At 45.3% G+C, this 15,484-nt stretch overlaps 2 protein-coding genes across 2 annotated transcripts; one reads left to right on the top strand and one right to left on the bottom strand.

Annotated features, from left to right (window-relative positions):
• Positions 1-714: 714 nt before the first annotated feature.
• On the bottom strand, positions 715-10,920 carry UBR7 (ubiquitin protein ligase E3 component n-recognin 7). Its single transcript, XM_036383596.2, has 11 exons — positions 10,703-10,920; positions 10,372-10,505; positions 10,168-10,228; positions 8,972-9,067; positions 7,823-7,876; positions 6,882-6,987; positions 5,654-5,838; positions 4,992-5,123; positions 4,416-4,578; positions 3,519-3,580; positions 715-2,719 (listed from the first exon to the last, which is right to left on the bottom strand). Exons 1-11 carry the CDS (start codon positions 10,865-10,867, stop codon positions 2,627-2,629), a joined length of 1,251 nt encoding a protein of 416 aa, XP_036239489.1. The 5' UTR covers positions 10,868-10,920; the 3' UTR covers positions 715-2,626.
• Positions 10,830-11,893, top strand: GON7 (GON7 subunit of KEOPS complex). The gene is made up of 2 exons (XM_036383599.2): positions 10,830-11,304; positions 11,402-11,893. The coding sequence occupies exons 1-2, from the start codon at positions 11,061-11,063 to the stop codon at positions 11,533-11,535; spliced, it is 378 nt and encodes a 125-aa protein (XP_036239492.1). The 5' UTR covers positions 10,830-11,060; the 3' UTR covers positions 11,536-11,893.
• The last annotated feature ends 3,591 nt before the right edge of the window (positions 11,894-15,484 follow it).

The raw sequence follows: 15,484 nt of genomic DNA, 5'->3' as shown, positions 1-15,484 counted from the left end.
AGAACTGTGTGGTCCCACATGTTAATTACTGACACCTTCACTCCCACACCCAGGAAGACGAGTTCTAGGAGCTTCCTAAATTAGACAATTTTAACATTTTTTCTTACAGGCTCTCACTTTGGAACAGTGCTTCTAAGCCTGCCAGCCTCAGAGGAGGCGAGGATGCCTGATGTCCCTTTGCTTAGGGGAGGCTTTTTGCATTGGAAAGGGAGACTTGGAGCTCGGTCCCCTCAGGTGCACCCTGCTTCCATACAGGCTGATGCCAGGAATGGACAGTTCTCATGTGGCCCTGTGCTCTGCAACTGGAGCCACAGGAATTCTACATTTGAACTCACTCCTTCCATCACTGCTGTATTTTCTTAATCACAGCAAGGCTGGCACTGGGCCATAAAGCATTTCTGTGATCACTGGGGCCTTTCCTGTGGAAGACACAATTGCCTTTGGGTACCCTTCCCCCACTGAGTTACAGAAACTGCAACACAGAGGAAACATGACCCTGTCCTGCTCTAAACTGTACTTGCCAGCAGGCTGCCATCCCTTGTTTCACACCTGGGTCAGGTAGAAACAAAGGTCTAGAAATCTTGGGTTTGATTAGCTCCCATTATGCACCGTGGTGGCTTGGCTAACAAGTCATCACTGGGCTCCCTCTGCCTGGTTCGAGGATGTAACACTACAGCAGCACTGACAGAAAACAAGACAGTACACAGTGAAAAGTTATTTTAATCTTTTTATATTGTAGTTAGATGTGCAGTTATAGCTCCTGTAACAGTTGCTACCAAAAAAAGAGCATGTGCAATACCCAGAGTTAAATTTAAAAGCAAATAGGAAAGGGCCCTGGGGGTCGATGGCACATTGAGCATGAGTCAGCAGTCCCCTGGCAGCCAGGAGGGCCACCCATGTCCTGGGGTGCACCAGGTCCAGCATCACCAGCCAGGCAAGGGACGGGATTGTCCTGCTCTGTTCTGCACTGGGGCAGCCTCACCTTGAGCCCTGGGGGCAGTTCTGGGTACCACAATATAAAATAGATACAAAGCTGTCAAAGAGTGTCCAAAGGAGGGCCAGGAGGACCTTGAAGGGCCTTGAGGGGAAGCCATGTGAGGAGGGGCTGAGGTCACTTGGTCTCTTCAGCCTGGGGGAGACTGAGGCGAGACCCCACTGCAGTTGGAGCTTCCTGTGAGGGGAAGAGGAGGGGCAGACACTGATCTCCTCCCTGTGGTGCCCAGTGACAGGACTGAGGGAATGGCCTGAACTTGTGTCAGGGGAGGTTCAGGTTGGATATCAGAGATGAGTTTTTTACCCAGAGGGTGGTTGGGCACTGAACAGGCTCCCCAGGGCAGTGGTCACAGCACCAGCCTGACAGAGTTCAAGAAGTGTTTGGACACTGCTCTCAGGCACATGATGTGACTCTTGGGGTGTCCTGTGCAGGGCAGGGAGTTGGATGTGATGATCCTGCTGGGTCCCTTCCAACTCAGCATAGTCTATGTTCTATGAAGCTGCTCAGCTGAGCATCTATGCTAAACTACTGTTTGTAAATAAAATGGTCAGAAATAGTTAATAGTGAGAATGATAAAAGTCTACCTTTGCTTTTCAAAAACCATTAACATGGAAAGGCAGAATAGTACCCCATGATATAGAAATCCTCAAAAACTAGAAATTTAATGTATGTTTTGGGGTCTAACTACATTAGGCTCCAAACTTACAAAATCTTAATTTTTAATTGCAGCTACGTGTAGTCTTAAAAGTCAGTGAAACATCTCCTGTCCCATGATTATCACAGTGGTTATAAAAAGAACATTCCATACTGTAGCAACATACCAGGATGCTGCAGTGTTTTCAGCAACATTTATAAAGTAGAAGAATTTGCTGTAGGCTAGTTTTTAAAATCAAAGCATATAACAAACCCCCCCATGCTTAGTTTGTAATTTAGTACCTCCTCCTAGTTCTGATGAGCAAATTAAGATCATCTGAATTTTTTTTTTTTAACCACAGAAATCATCCCTGTCCAATACTAGAAATAAGATTTTTAATGTATAAAACCAGACAGAACACTGTGTTGCATCAAGCCTAAGCTCAGCTTTCCCATTTGCAAGCAGCCCGGGGAACGGGAGCGAGCAGGCAGCAGCGCTGGTTCAGCCCAGCCCGGCCCCCAGCCCCGGAGGGGCCGCGACAGGGCAGGGACAGGCAGCTCCTCGGTGCTGGGCCCTCACCGGAATGGCTGCAGCCCCACGGGAGGAGGCAGAGCCATTCCGGCAGGAGAGCCGGGAGCGAGGGGCAGGGCAGGGCAGGGCGGAGGCCGGGCGGGTTTAGCACAGGCACAGCTCCAGCCCCGGCAGTAACCAGGGGAGCGGCAGCACACGCTGCTCCGGGAGCCGCCCTCCTCCCCTGGAGACACGGCCGGCTTTGCCGGGAATGCCAAGTCCATCGGTACTGAAATCCCTCTACGTGCCATGTAAGGATTTGTTAAGAACATGTTTTAGGTGCTACAAATGAAGGAAGTATAAGACAAAATGATGATATTTCTTGGACAGCTGGATTTTGATGAGAAGCCAAAAACTGAAGATGCCTTTTCTGTTTGCCAGTGAACATTGTTTTGCCAGTTGTCCTTTCAGACCCAAACCCTCTCAGTCTAACTACAGTAGTACTGCATCCTGTTAGTCCGTCGCCTTTTCCGAGACTGAAATTCTTCAAAGAAGTGCTGAATGTCTTCTCTTTTAACCACCTAGGAGAAGCAGCATGAAACCCAAGTTGTGGTGGAAGAGCTTAATTAAAGAATCCTGTTTTATCTCCACACATAATACACAAAGCACAGAAAAGCAAATACTCTGAAATTTCTCTGGAACAGCTTTCGTGTTGCACCTGAAGGAGAGGATTAATGCCCAAATTCTATTGTAGATAATACAAACAGGGAAATGAGCTCCCCAAAGGCAGAGCAAAGACAGGACCAAAGTTCCCAATGGTATTTTAATGACTTTGACCTCTTGCTTTTATCATCAGAAAATTTAACACAAAGCAAGATTTTCATTAGCTTGCTTCAGGGTCATTCCAATGTAACTAAGAATAGCAATACAGCAAGTCAGCCAACAAAATGCAAGTGATATTTAATGATGGCATGCAAATCTCTGCAGGAAAACAACTGGCAAGACTGACAATCATGGTCAGTCCTTATTCTTTTAAGGGTTTAGAGTCAATCTAAGAAAAACCAGAAAGGTTAAAAGCTTTTCTTCCTGAATATCTTACCTAGAGCAACAGAGAGCAACAGAAGTTTCATTTTAATCTAAGAACTGCTCTCAGTACCTTGCAGATAGATTTATGTAAAGTTCCCATTATCTCTCAACAATATCATTAAAGAATTGTTAACCTCAAATCAAATAAGCGATTTCAGATTTCTACTGTAGTACCAGCAACTCAAGAGACAAGAAAAAACATTACAACAGAACATCATGGTATTCACCACCCAGCCCTCAGCAGTTCTTTAAAACACATTTTCTGGCAAACAAATTCTGAAAGTTGCACCTTACCGTTCCCTCATCTGCAAACCGCCTGAGATAGTCAGTCAGTTCTGTCTTTAAATCATTGTATTCTGGATGGCAAAGCAAAGGCAAAGAAAACAACAGTAAGATACTCAGTTTTAGTTTACCACTGGCTCAAGAACACAACTTGTTCTACTTCCTCTTGTCATTTGTTAGGCTTAATTCAGACAAATCTAGGTTTGAATTAGATTATAAATAATAATAATGTAAACATGAGAAGCCTAATCATTTATGAGACTAACCGATGCAGTGTGAGTGTCTGTTTGGGTTGATTTCAGAGAAAGGTACAGAGATCAGTGAGTGAATTAGCACAGGTAACCAACAGACTGGCCCTGCTCCCAGCTTCCCCCACAAAAGCACGTGTGGGGTGTGGTGGGAAGGTGCAGCCTGTAAGTGGGGACTGGGACACTGTCCTTGCCAGAGTGCAGAGCCCTGGCTGGAGCAGAGAAACAGCTCCACGTGTAAAACACCTCAGCACTGCCTTGTCACTGTGCTCTGCAGCAGAGCCACAGGGGACGCCTGGCTGGCACTCCCCAGCCAACAGGAGATTGCCAAACAACAGCATAGAGCAATATAAATCAGCCAGACAGCAGAAGTTCAAATTAATGTTTAAATATTCACATTACAATAAATCACTATCGTTACAGTATCTAAGATTTTAAACAGGGTGAAAGTTCACACACCATCCAGTGTCTCACTGTAAATTACAGTTGTCATGATGGGCCAGAGAGGACCAATCCTGACTGAGGTGTGCAACCTGTCATACAGTTGTCTGCATGTTACTTAAAAAGTAGTTTGACACTACACACTAGACATCAATCTCTTGAGGCAAACTGTTCAGGTAAAGCATGTTCAGGGAGACTCTAAAAATGCAGTTGTATTTACCACAGATGAGTTCCACTTGCTGCACTCTGTTCATACTGTTAAGGGTGTCCATTAAAGGATCTCTCCTCTCTGTCTCTTGGTCACTGGTACCTTTATTTTCATAGGCCAAGACAGTGTCACATTCATCTGTCAGGAACTGGACTTCAAGCTCTGAATACATTTTCTGGAGAATAAAGTGAAATTTATGTGACAAAACTTCTCAGATGGAGGTGCTCTCCCCCAGTCCTCGTTGTATTCAGTATCACAAATAACAACAATAAAAATAATAAGGTGAATCTGTATCCAGTGTTTCAGAATTCTTCTCTTAACAACTTCCAAGCAATACTGGATTAAAGCAGCAAAGAAAATACAAACATTTAGAAACCCTTTCCTGCTATGTTAATCCCACAGGATTCAATGTGAATCTTTAGGTGGAAAGAAGTGAGGTTTCAGCATTAAGAATATTCACACAGATTTTACCTAAAGCTTCTCCTCAATGACAGTCTGGGAGCTCCTCCCTGCCTGTCCCACATCTGTGATGGTAATGAAGAGAACATACATACCAAGCATACATACATATGAAGAGAACATACATACCAAACAGTCTTCACAAGTGCATAATTTGCTCCTCCAGCTGGATGGCCAAAAGGTGGCAGTATCTTTTTTTACAAATGGCTTGCTTTGGAGCTCTTTCAGCTTGCAGATGAGCTCCTCACTCTTAGTAACTACCTGAAATAAAATGAGAGTGTTCAATACTCTGTAACATCACTTCAAAGAGACCCTGTTCTTTTTGGCACATCCTTCTCCTTAGGCAGGAATTTTCTTTTGTCTCAAACACATTTATTTTTATAAACAACCTATATTACCATCCACATGAGAATACTGATGTGGTTTCAGCAATCTCCATGGGAAATTTCTGTATAAATTTTCTGCAAAAACTGTAAATATTTAAGAACTCAGAGCTGGACCATCATGCAAGTGCAGTTACACCGTGTATTGGAACAAAGAGAAGTCACCTCAGTGTACTGGCCAGGTGGCTGAGAAGAAGGGACAGATGAAGCCCATCTGCAAACAGACATTACATCTCTTGACAGCCCTGCTCCACAGCTCACACTGTGCTCCACAGAGACTGCAGGACTGAAGAGGAACATGGGAACAGACTGAACATCCTTCCCTAAGCCTGTACAGAGTGAGGTGGGCTTCACTTCAACTGTCAGCAGCACGAGGATGTGCAGGTCAGAGCAGAAGGCACATTTTACCTCAGTACAGGCAGATCCAGAGCTAGTGGATGGTTCATTAAACTGTTCCAATTGCTTTTCCTCCTTTGTGTCATGGTGTTCCACTCCAGCTTCTTTTTTTATTTCTTTCTTCTGCTCTTCACTTTCCTCTACTTTCAGGACAATCCCTTCATCTTCAAGGGAGCTCGCTTTGGTCAAAGGAGGAACTGGAAGATACATACCCACAAATAAAAATACTGTGCCAGAAAAAGTACAGACCACTACAGACATTCTCTCAGCTTCTCCTATTCTAAAACACTCTGCTTCCCAAAATCTAAGCCCTAGGAGAGAGAAGAGGGAAGAGGTTCTTCACTAAGATGCTTCTCCTTCTTGACACCCCTTGCAAGCTATCACAGCTTCAGTAACTGTCATGTGCTTTTTTTGTCACGTGACTGTGTTGGAGTTTTTCATTTTCTCCAAACACACCTCAAAAACACTACCCCAGATTAACTATGCTAATCTCTTATTTAAAACAAGTTTCTGTTTGATGCCAGTTCAAGAATGTGCCCTGTGACAAAGCTGGTTAGAAGGAGGAAAACCAAAAACAAACACCTTGTTCAGTACTATTCACATTAGAAGGAAAAGAACTTCAGGTAGCCAACCTTAAAAATATCATTGAAATTTTGGGCACACAACAAATCTATCAGCAGCTGACACATGCAGTAATTTGAGGAGACTGTGAGAAACTAGTTCTTTCTACAGAATTCAAGTCACCTATTCTTTTAAGTCCACAGAGCTGGCGTGATCACAGGGAACGTGTGTCCTGAGTACAGCCCCAGCTCTACCCAGATTAATGTTAAACATATTCATTCCAGGTCACTCTGCCATTCACTCTTTGCTGCTCAGAGCGTCTGTAAGAAGTGCTTGTCTCACTGCTTCCCTTAGGATGGCTCTTCAGTTCTTTGATCCAGTTTAGAAATTAAGTTCCTTGAGTCACATACAAAATCTTCACCCATTTTGTGCTAGACATCTTTGATAAAGTAACTAAAAGCAAGCAGCACTGAATCAAGATTTAAGAATGAAAACTGCTGGGTTTTTTTTACACAAATTACTGCCATCCCCCATGTTCCACTGCTGAAGGTGATTGTCCAATATAATTAATGAGTATCATTTCTCCAACCACTTAAAACCAGTATTATGTCATTAACCAACCATGTATGAGAAATACATGCTCACACAGTACTGGCTCAGATCTCTTGACTTTCTTTACCTGCTAATTGGGGTGCATAAGCCCATAGGAAATGGCAACGTTTCATGCAGGCCTGGCACACCATTTCATGGAAATCTCCACTTTCAGGGGGAACTGCTCCAAGATGCTGTCAGAAAGAAGTGAGCACTCAGAAGTGAAGCATCTATATTGATCACATACTGAACTTGAGAAGAATTCAGTCCCAAAGCTGTCCATAAATTGATGATAACTCTTTGGGCAATTAAAAGCACTTAGTGGCTTTCTTTTGAAAATGCATTTCTGCAAAGCTCACAGTATGCAGCACAACATTCTGCATTCACACACTTAATACACAAGAAGTTTATCTACAAGAACCCATCACTGAAGCCAATAGTTTTTTTTTTTTTTACTCTTTGATCTTGAAACTTTAAGCATGGAATTTCACTTGTGCCCTTCAAGGCACAAGAGGCTGAATCCTTAATGCTTACCCATTAAGTAGAGCACCCACTACAGTGCTTGGCTGCTTTCAAAAGACTTCCCCAAAGTTTGAAATCAAGAATGAACAGCACAGTCTGTTCCTTGCTACTTAAAGGAATTAAGAGTTTAAAAGACATTCTTTTGAAGGAAAAACTATTCAGATCGTTGATAATGATGTGCCTCAGTAAGAATCTTTTCCTCACCAACTATGCTGATTAGAGTTTTCTAATTAAGGAGACAGTTATAAAGTTATTACTTTATTCTGCAGTGGTAGCCTTCAAAAAGGTAGGACTCTTCCCAGTATGTTTTAACTGGAGCAGACAGCAGTGCAAGAGTAGATTTTCAATGCTCCTTTACATAAGCTGAAAACAAATGCCTTGGAACTCCTGTATTAATCTCTTTTGAGAACTACAGCACACTTCCCAAGTAAGAATTACCATACAAACCTAGCCACCACCAACTCCATCCTGTGCAAATGGCAGTTCTGCTATTTATAGTTTCCTTACCCTTCCATGGAACCAGTCTTCACAAACTATGCACTGGATCATCTCATCTGGAATCTAGATGAACATTCATATTATTAACATTAATAGCAACCTCCAGAATCTCTCACCAGTCTCAAACTGCAGTACCATGCAAATCCTGCTCAGTGAATTGCACTTCCCTCTTCACCCCTCAAAGAGAGCTGCCATTAATAAGTAGTCAGTGATTTGTTGGTCAGCTTGCTTCCCCCTCAGGTTCAACACATGTCGCCTCTCATATGACTGAGGCTGTGAAATCCCATTTATTACTACAAAACCGGTCTTCCCAGCAGGGCAAGACTTTCTCACAGAAAGCTGATAAAAGTTAATACACTACTGGTATCCTTCTTCCTATAAGCAGAAATGCATGAACAGACAGGTCAGCAGAAAAAAGATACTGATATTCCCATTGTCACCAGGTCAGTGAAAAATGCCAGAACCAAACTTAACTGGTCACCACACAGGACAGTATGAAATGCTTTGTTATTAAACAACTATTAATTATTTCTTCAGAAATGTTTTTAGCTGACTCTGAACTTGAGGGAGGGGAGCTTATAAACTGCCCTTTTTTGTATTTGAAAGACTTGTGGACTTGTGCTTCCCCTGTTCTTTAGAACACCTGATTCCTGTGACTGCAAACAACAGCATGCACGTCCAAATGCAGTGCTGTGTTTTAGTGTTTCAGAGAGACAAAAAGTGTTCTGGCTACCACCTAGGACTGTAGCTAGTGCGACAAGACAGACTCTCCCCACCCCAGAAGCCCTGCCAGAGCAATGCTGCAGGCACAGGGAAGCACATTCTGATCTCTCCTATCACGTGTAATGCATTTATTATGCACATTTCTCAGGTTATGGTAACCCTGTCCCCTAGGGAAACTCTGCAACTTCAGGGAACTGCAGCACCATTGTGTCCAAATGATGACTTGTCTTCCTCCTCTGTCTCTAAGGCATAAACATACTTTACCATTAGAAAAAAATTATCAAGTAATTACTTCACACAACACATGAAAACCAATATGGAACATAAGATTTCTTGAAGTGGGATCTTCCTTGAAAAGCTCAGTGATCACCCTTTACAGTTATCTACCATAAACACCATCTATGTATGATTACTACTGGATTTTGTTTGTCTTACCTCATCTTCAGGATCAGGGTAAGGTCTTTTGCATATACAGTACAATCCATAAAAGTTGTCATTATATTTATTTCCTGGATTCACCTTGCCCTTTTCCTAGGAGAAAAAGGGAAAAAGTCTCAAAAGACAACACAGTAAAAAACAAAAGACAGTAGATGACAAAAGACAGCCATTTCTGTTCCCCCTTAATTCCTAAAACCATCATTATTTTCATCAGCCTGAATATACAAAAAGAAAGATATTCTCCAGACACCTCTGCTTTACAATGAGCAGCAGATAGGGCACATGAGGAATGCTAAAGTTCAAAACTAAAGAGGAAAAACAGTCTGCTCCCCCTTGTAGCAAATGGCAACTGTGGTGTCAGACAGATTAATGGACAGATGCTGAAGCTCACTTAACCTGTACAATTGAATTTTCACTGAACTGAAGCAGAAGGAACAACCACGTGATGTATTTCATTGACTCAAATGAGAAGTGGTAACATCTTCAATTGTCACAGGTGTCTGTAGGGATCACTGCACCGTGACTTTGCTGACTAGCTCTGGATCCATTTCAATTCTCCCAGAACAAAACAAGCATACACAAAGCCACTGTCTGTTTCAATGTTTGGACAGCTATTATCCTGGGAGCACCACTGCAAGCAAACCAAGCAGCATCTTGTTGCTGCCTCCCAGATGAAGACTGCCAGTTACCTGAAAAGTTCAAAATGCCCACCAAGAAGAAAAGTAGAGGCAGCTTAATACAGTAAAAAACCATCCCAGCAGTAGGCACTGGTGACAAACTATTAGGGCACTAATGCCATCACAAAGAAGGAAAGAGAACTGTCCCTCTCATAGCAGCACAGCCTTAAATTTTCTTAATGCAACTACAAAATTGCATCCCAAAAGGTACTGAAACAGCTTAAAGCCAATGAGATATGTGAGTGCAGAAACACCACAACCTGCTCCTGGAGGTCTGCTGACCATGGATGCAGAACTGCTGCCCTCATGGACGGCAAGGACCAAAATGTTCCTTCTGCTCCCAGCATTTCCCTTCGGTTCCTCAACAGTTTTACTCCTTGCTGTAATATTCCCACCCTTTCTAAGTTCCTGGGAGGACTGGAGGTGTCACATGAGTCAGCACTGGCTGAGGCAAGGCACCACCCTCCCAGGACTGTTATTTTGACTCCGAATGCCTGAAACCTGTCTGAAACTTACCGGGAGTAACTTGCACTGCAGATTTTTGAATTTGCTATTTCCACAGTCACAGCGGAAATTCCTGGAAAGATAAATGTAGCGTTTCAGGGTTTATATAAAGTGAGAACACGCTGGGTTTCGTATTCTGAACAATTCCCAGCAGTTTATCGGGAGCCACGGGAGCTGTGAGGCTCCTACACGGCCGCTCCCACCCCCGGCCGGTACCTCTTGGTGTAGAGCTCGAAGAGGCGGTGGGTGCCGTGGCACTCGTAGCTGCAGGCCAGGCAGATCCCCGCGGGCTCGGCGCCGGGCGGTGTGCAGGTGCTGCAGGCGTACAGGGCCTGCCGCTTCACCGCGCCCTGGGGGAGAGACACCGACCGACCGACGGACCGCGGCGTGAGGGGCGCCGGGGGACTGGGGGGGGCTGCGCCGCCCCGCCCCGCCCCGCCCCGCCCCGCGCGCCCAGGCCTCGCCCCGCCCCTCGGCCCCGCCCCCGAGCCACGCCCCGGGCCCAGGCCCCGCCCCCGGGCCCCGAGGCCCCCGGCCCCGCCCCCACCTGTGAGTAACTGCAGCGCTCGTGGTCGCTGCCCCCCAGCACGGCCCGCGCTTCTTTCTCCAGTTCTTCGTTCTCCGCCAGCACCTCCGCCAGGGACACCACGGGTTCTTCCGCGCCGCTCCCGCCGCTTCCCGGCTCGGCGCCCTCCGGAGCCGCCGCCTCCATCGCCGGGCCGCGAAGGCCGAGGAGCGCGAAGCGAGGCGGGAAACGCGGGCCCGAGGAGGCGCCAGGGGGCGCCACAGCGGAAGCGGAATGGCGCGCGCCCCACGTGACTATGGGCGGTGTGTCACGGCGGGGCGGGGCGGCCCGCGCGGCCCGCACGTGACCGGCGGGGCGGGGACATGAGCGGCGGGCGGTGATGGCGGACCTGGCGGCCGAGACGGAGCCCGAGCCGGGCCCGTGCCGGGATCTGGTGGCGGAGCTGCGGGGCCGCGACGGGCGGACGCGGACGGTGCGGGTGCCGTACCCGGCGGCGGCGGAGGGCGAGGCCGCCCAGCTGCGCGGGCTGCGGGCGGCCCTGAGCGAGCTGCAGGAGCGGGTGGTGGAGCTACTGGCGCCACTGGTGCAGGAGGAGCGGGCGGCTGCGGGCGGCGCGCGGCGCGGTGAGTGGCGGGGGGGGCGCGCCGAGGGGGCTCCGCCGGCCCCGGGGCGCCGCCCGCGCCCCGCACCGTTCACCCGCGCCCGCCCCAACTCCGGCAGGTGCTGGCGGGGATGACGACGACGACGACTACAATGACGACGAGGAGGATGAAGGCGAAGACGAAAACAACGTGGACGCGGCAGCGAGCGGCGATGACCCTCCCGTGAAGCGGACGAAGGTGCAGCAGCCGTGAGGGCGGCGCTGGAGGCCGGGCCTGCGCCCGGACAGGCTGTACCGACTGTAAGTGTCCCGGGCCCGCTGCACGGACCCGCTCCCGCGGCGCTGCTGCTCCCGTTTAAATGCGAAATGTCCGTCCCGACACTGGTTTAATACGGAAGCCTTTCTGAAAGGATGCGCCTGGGTGTGAGCAGCGTGTGGCTTACGAGGTGCCAGTGGTATGCTGGCACCAGTTTTTGTAAACTAGTTGGCAGGTACAGACTTTTCTCACAAATTTTCTGATTGGTAGGTTTTTTAATAACTTATTTTGAGTCACAGTATTTCTTCATGTGACACCACTTTTAAAATAAAGCAATAAAACCTGCAAAGAGTTATTTTGTCAAATGTGATCTTTAAAAGACAGCTTGTGTTTGTATGGAGAAAAAGCAATATAAGACCACTATAAGTATCAAAATTAACAAGCATGTATAGGACTGTGCCTGTTCCTGTACAATCCTACTGTGGAAGATTATTTTTGCCTATCATCAACAAGGTTTAGTCACCTGTCAATCAAGCTTCTGTGAGCAGGTATAAAACACTCTTGATAGTCATTCCATAGAGCTTAAGGCCTAAGAGTGTACTCTAGCAGAATTTAACTGCCTGAATTAATACTGTGAAAAGTATTTTGGGAGGTTATTTTCATTTTCTTGTGTTCTCTGGGCACAGTTTGTGTATATGTTATGGGACCTGAGCAAATCTTGGGACTTACATATATAGGACAAAGTGTGGAAATAAATGAACTTTTATGAGGACAAAATTGTCTGCATCCATTTGAAATGCAGGGAAGAGCCAGAAATGAGGTCCAGTAGATGTGTCCTTGACATTTATATACTCAGATACTCTAAGATGCTCTGTTGGCAGATGAGATAGAAGCATAACTGAAAAGACCAACTCAGGTTGTACACATCTTTTCCCTTTTCCTCCAGATAAACCTTCCAGAAATGCTATGAACTGTCTAATGGCTGATTAACAACATTTAACATTAGGCAAGAATTTGTGGCCTTTACCTATAAACCATGTAAACACTCCACTGGCATGCCATGGACTGAAAATGTTTGGTCTAAAGCAACAGACCCTAACTTAGCAGAACTGGAGCTTCAGGAGACCTCATACAATTCTAAGTTGTAGGTTTGCTTGTGGCAACTCTTTTGATGAAATGAAAAAACTTCATTTTTCTGAGAGTTGCTGTGAGGTTACCAGGCTTGGGAAGCTTTAGTGTGATGTGGTTCCTTACCCTCCCATTCCCCTACAGCTGTGTTCTAAACCCTTTCTGGAGAGCCCCGTAGTCATCTGTGGCCCTGAATTTCAGGCAAAGGAGGTAAGCCTCAATGGACAAAAGATGCTGTATTCTTCACCTCAGAGAGAGGCAGTGCTTTTGTACCCAACCAGCCTTCAAGGGGACACAGAACAAGCTCAGCTCACCACATCTGCACTGGTCAGTGCAGTTTGTATGTCTTACTAATAGAACTTGGTTTTACTGGCCCAAGGGAGCTCAATGGATTTCCTCACTAAAATAAAGGGGAGAATGCTGGTGTGTTTGGATGGAATTAAAAGAGCTGATGTGATACTAAATTCTTGGCGGTTAGATGATAACCAACTACTTTTACTAGTTACAAAACATAACAAAAAATGTCAAAACATGTCTCCTTCACAAAGACTGGGATTATATGACGTACTCTATTGTTATTGTTTTGAAATACTGAATTGCTGGCTCAAACAACTTTAAGGCTAAATTCATGAAGGAACTTAACAGGTTGCAGTGTTCCGTGTTAAAAAAAAAGTTTTAAGTCTCAAGTATGCAAGGCACTCAGATAGTTCTGTGAGGGAGAGGAGGTAATCTCATTATGCTCAGTAATTGGGGCATTGTCTAAAAGTGCAGTGCCTTTCCTATCTCCCAGGAGAGGGCTCCACAGTCATCATTTTCATTAAAGGATTTGAGTGCCATTCACCCATGGCAGCCCGTTTGATTCCCACTCACTCCATCTTCAAAGGTAACTTATCCGTAAGCCATTATGAGTATCAGATTCTCTGTGAACTACCCAGTAGTCTGGCAGCTGGGACATCATGGGGCTTAACTCGGTGACTAGGTTAGCACTCAGCACTGTGAACACCTGAGCAATTCTGCACCAGCCACCTGGGCTAGACTTGGGCCCTGAGGACTGAGTTGAGCAGATGCACCTTCTTATGGCTGTAGCATGTTCTTTCTTCCCAAAGAAACCTGCACCATCTTTAAAGAGAGCTAAGATAAATCAGTTCTTAAAATTTAACTACATGATAAAATTATTAAGCTGCTTTTGTGCATTAGGTAATTTCTAGAAAAGTGGTTCTCATCAAAGACTGTGACATAAAAATCAGGATTTTTAAAAAAAACTAGTAAGAGAAACTAGAGAGTGTCCTTTTAAGAAAACAATGGACCAGGAAAGAGAAAATAAGGAGAGTTAATATGTATTCTGCAGCAACTGCAATGTTTTGTTCCAGGGATAGGTCAATCCTCATATTTTTAATTTAAGAAATGAATCAAATTTCCTACTTTGCTGCTGAAGAAACATGTCATAAGGAAGCGATTTTATTGTAACTTACTTTTGTCCAAGTTTGAAGGGCTGCAGCCTCATGTTATGCTCTTGGACCTGCTCCCCCATGGCAGGAATTGAAGGACAGGCTTAGTAGCACCTGTGGCAGACACATTCCTGAGATGGGAAGGGACTGTCAGGTAAAGGTCAAGCAGCTAAAGAAACTAATAAAGATTGAGACTGCTCAAGTGATGTTCAAGCAGCCTGACAGTGCTTTATCTTGTGACACAAATGAAAAAAAAGAAATCTAGGGTAAGTGGCATACAGATGATCATTAATCACCCTCGTGTTACAGCTACTCACTTTGTTGGCAGAACATTAAAGCCTCAGAATGTTGCAAAACTTCAAGCTTGATTATCCCAAAAGTTTGTAGCTGATGTCATTTTCTGTTACAGACAGCTCTTTGGTGACTCAGATAATCAGCCTTGACAATACCTATAAATTTTCAGAATAATCAAGCTGAAAGTTATTTCACTACTTTTTTTTTTTAATACTACAGTAAAAACCAATTTATCATTCATTTTTATAGTCTTTCCTTTATTTACCCTATTGGTAAGATTCCACCTGTTGATGTTCCTCTGGTGTCAAAAATGCTGGAAGCACCCAGCAGAGCTAACTTAGCTCTTCTCCTACTCTCACTGTCTAATATTTGTATATACAATGTTAATAGTTCTCCACTGCTGTTTTCCACTTCAAGCTCAAATGCTTACACACCTAGCATTTGTTTGAATTAGACTGTGTGTTTTTCTGTAGTCAGTTGCAAAGCACATGCCTGTCAACAGCTGGAATCCAAAACTAGGCCTCTGATGGAAAAGTCTACGAACACGAGCCCCCGTTCTGCAAGTCCCCACCCATGCCCAGCACGTGCTCCACATCCAGACAGCTTGGGTCATCCCACCAGGCCTGCCAGTGAACTTGCTAAGGGTCACATGCTTGCATGACAGAAAATGAGGTAGTTCTTCTTATCATCTTCTATTTTTGATGCTTCCTCTTATGCACTTGGCTCTTTAAATAATTCCATCTGCATATAATGTAACTGTTCAGTTTAAAACTACAGTGTGAAGTTAAAAATAGTCCAGCCAGAGGTATCTCTCTTACACAAGAGTAAAGAAACAGGGGGATTCAGTTTCATCCAGCAAGCCCCAAAATTTCAGGCTACAAACAATTAGGGCACAGAGCGTAAGAGGACAACAAAAGATGAATTGAATACACACACTGAGGGAAGGACATGAGCACAGGCTACAGTAACTGACAGCCAGCACTGCTGCCCGGCACCAAAAACACAAAAATACCCCACTAAACCAAAAACAAACAACAAAAATGAAAAGCTATTGATAAATATCTGCATTAATAGAC

This window comes from Molothrus ater, chromosome 6 (assembly GCF_012460135.2).
Source record: "Molothrus ater isolate BHLD 08-10-18 breed brown headed cowbird chromosome 6, BPBGC_Mater_1.1, whole genome shotgun sequence".
Classification (NCBI taxonomy): domain Eukaryota; kingdom Metazoa; phylum Chordata; class Aves; order Passeriformes; family Icteridae; genus Molothrus; species Molothrus ater.
The sequence above is the reverse complement of the archived record's forward strand: the minus strand, read 5'-3'. Positions and strand labels throughout refer to the sequence as shown.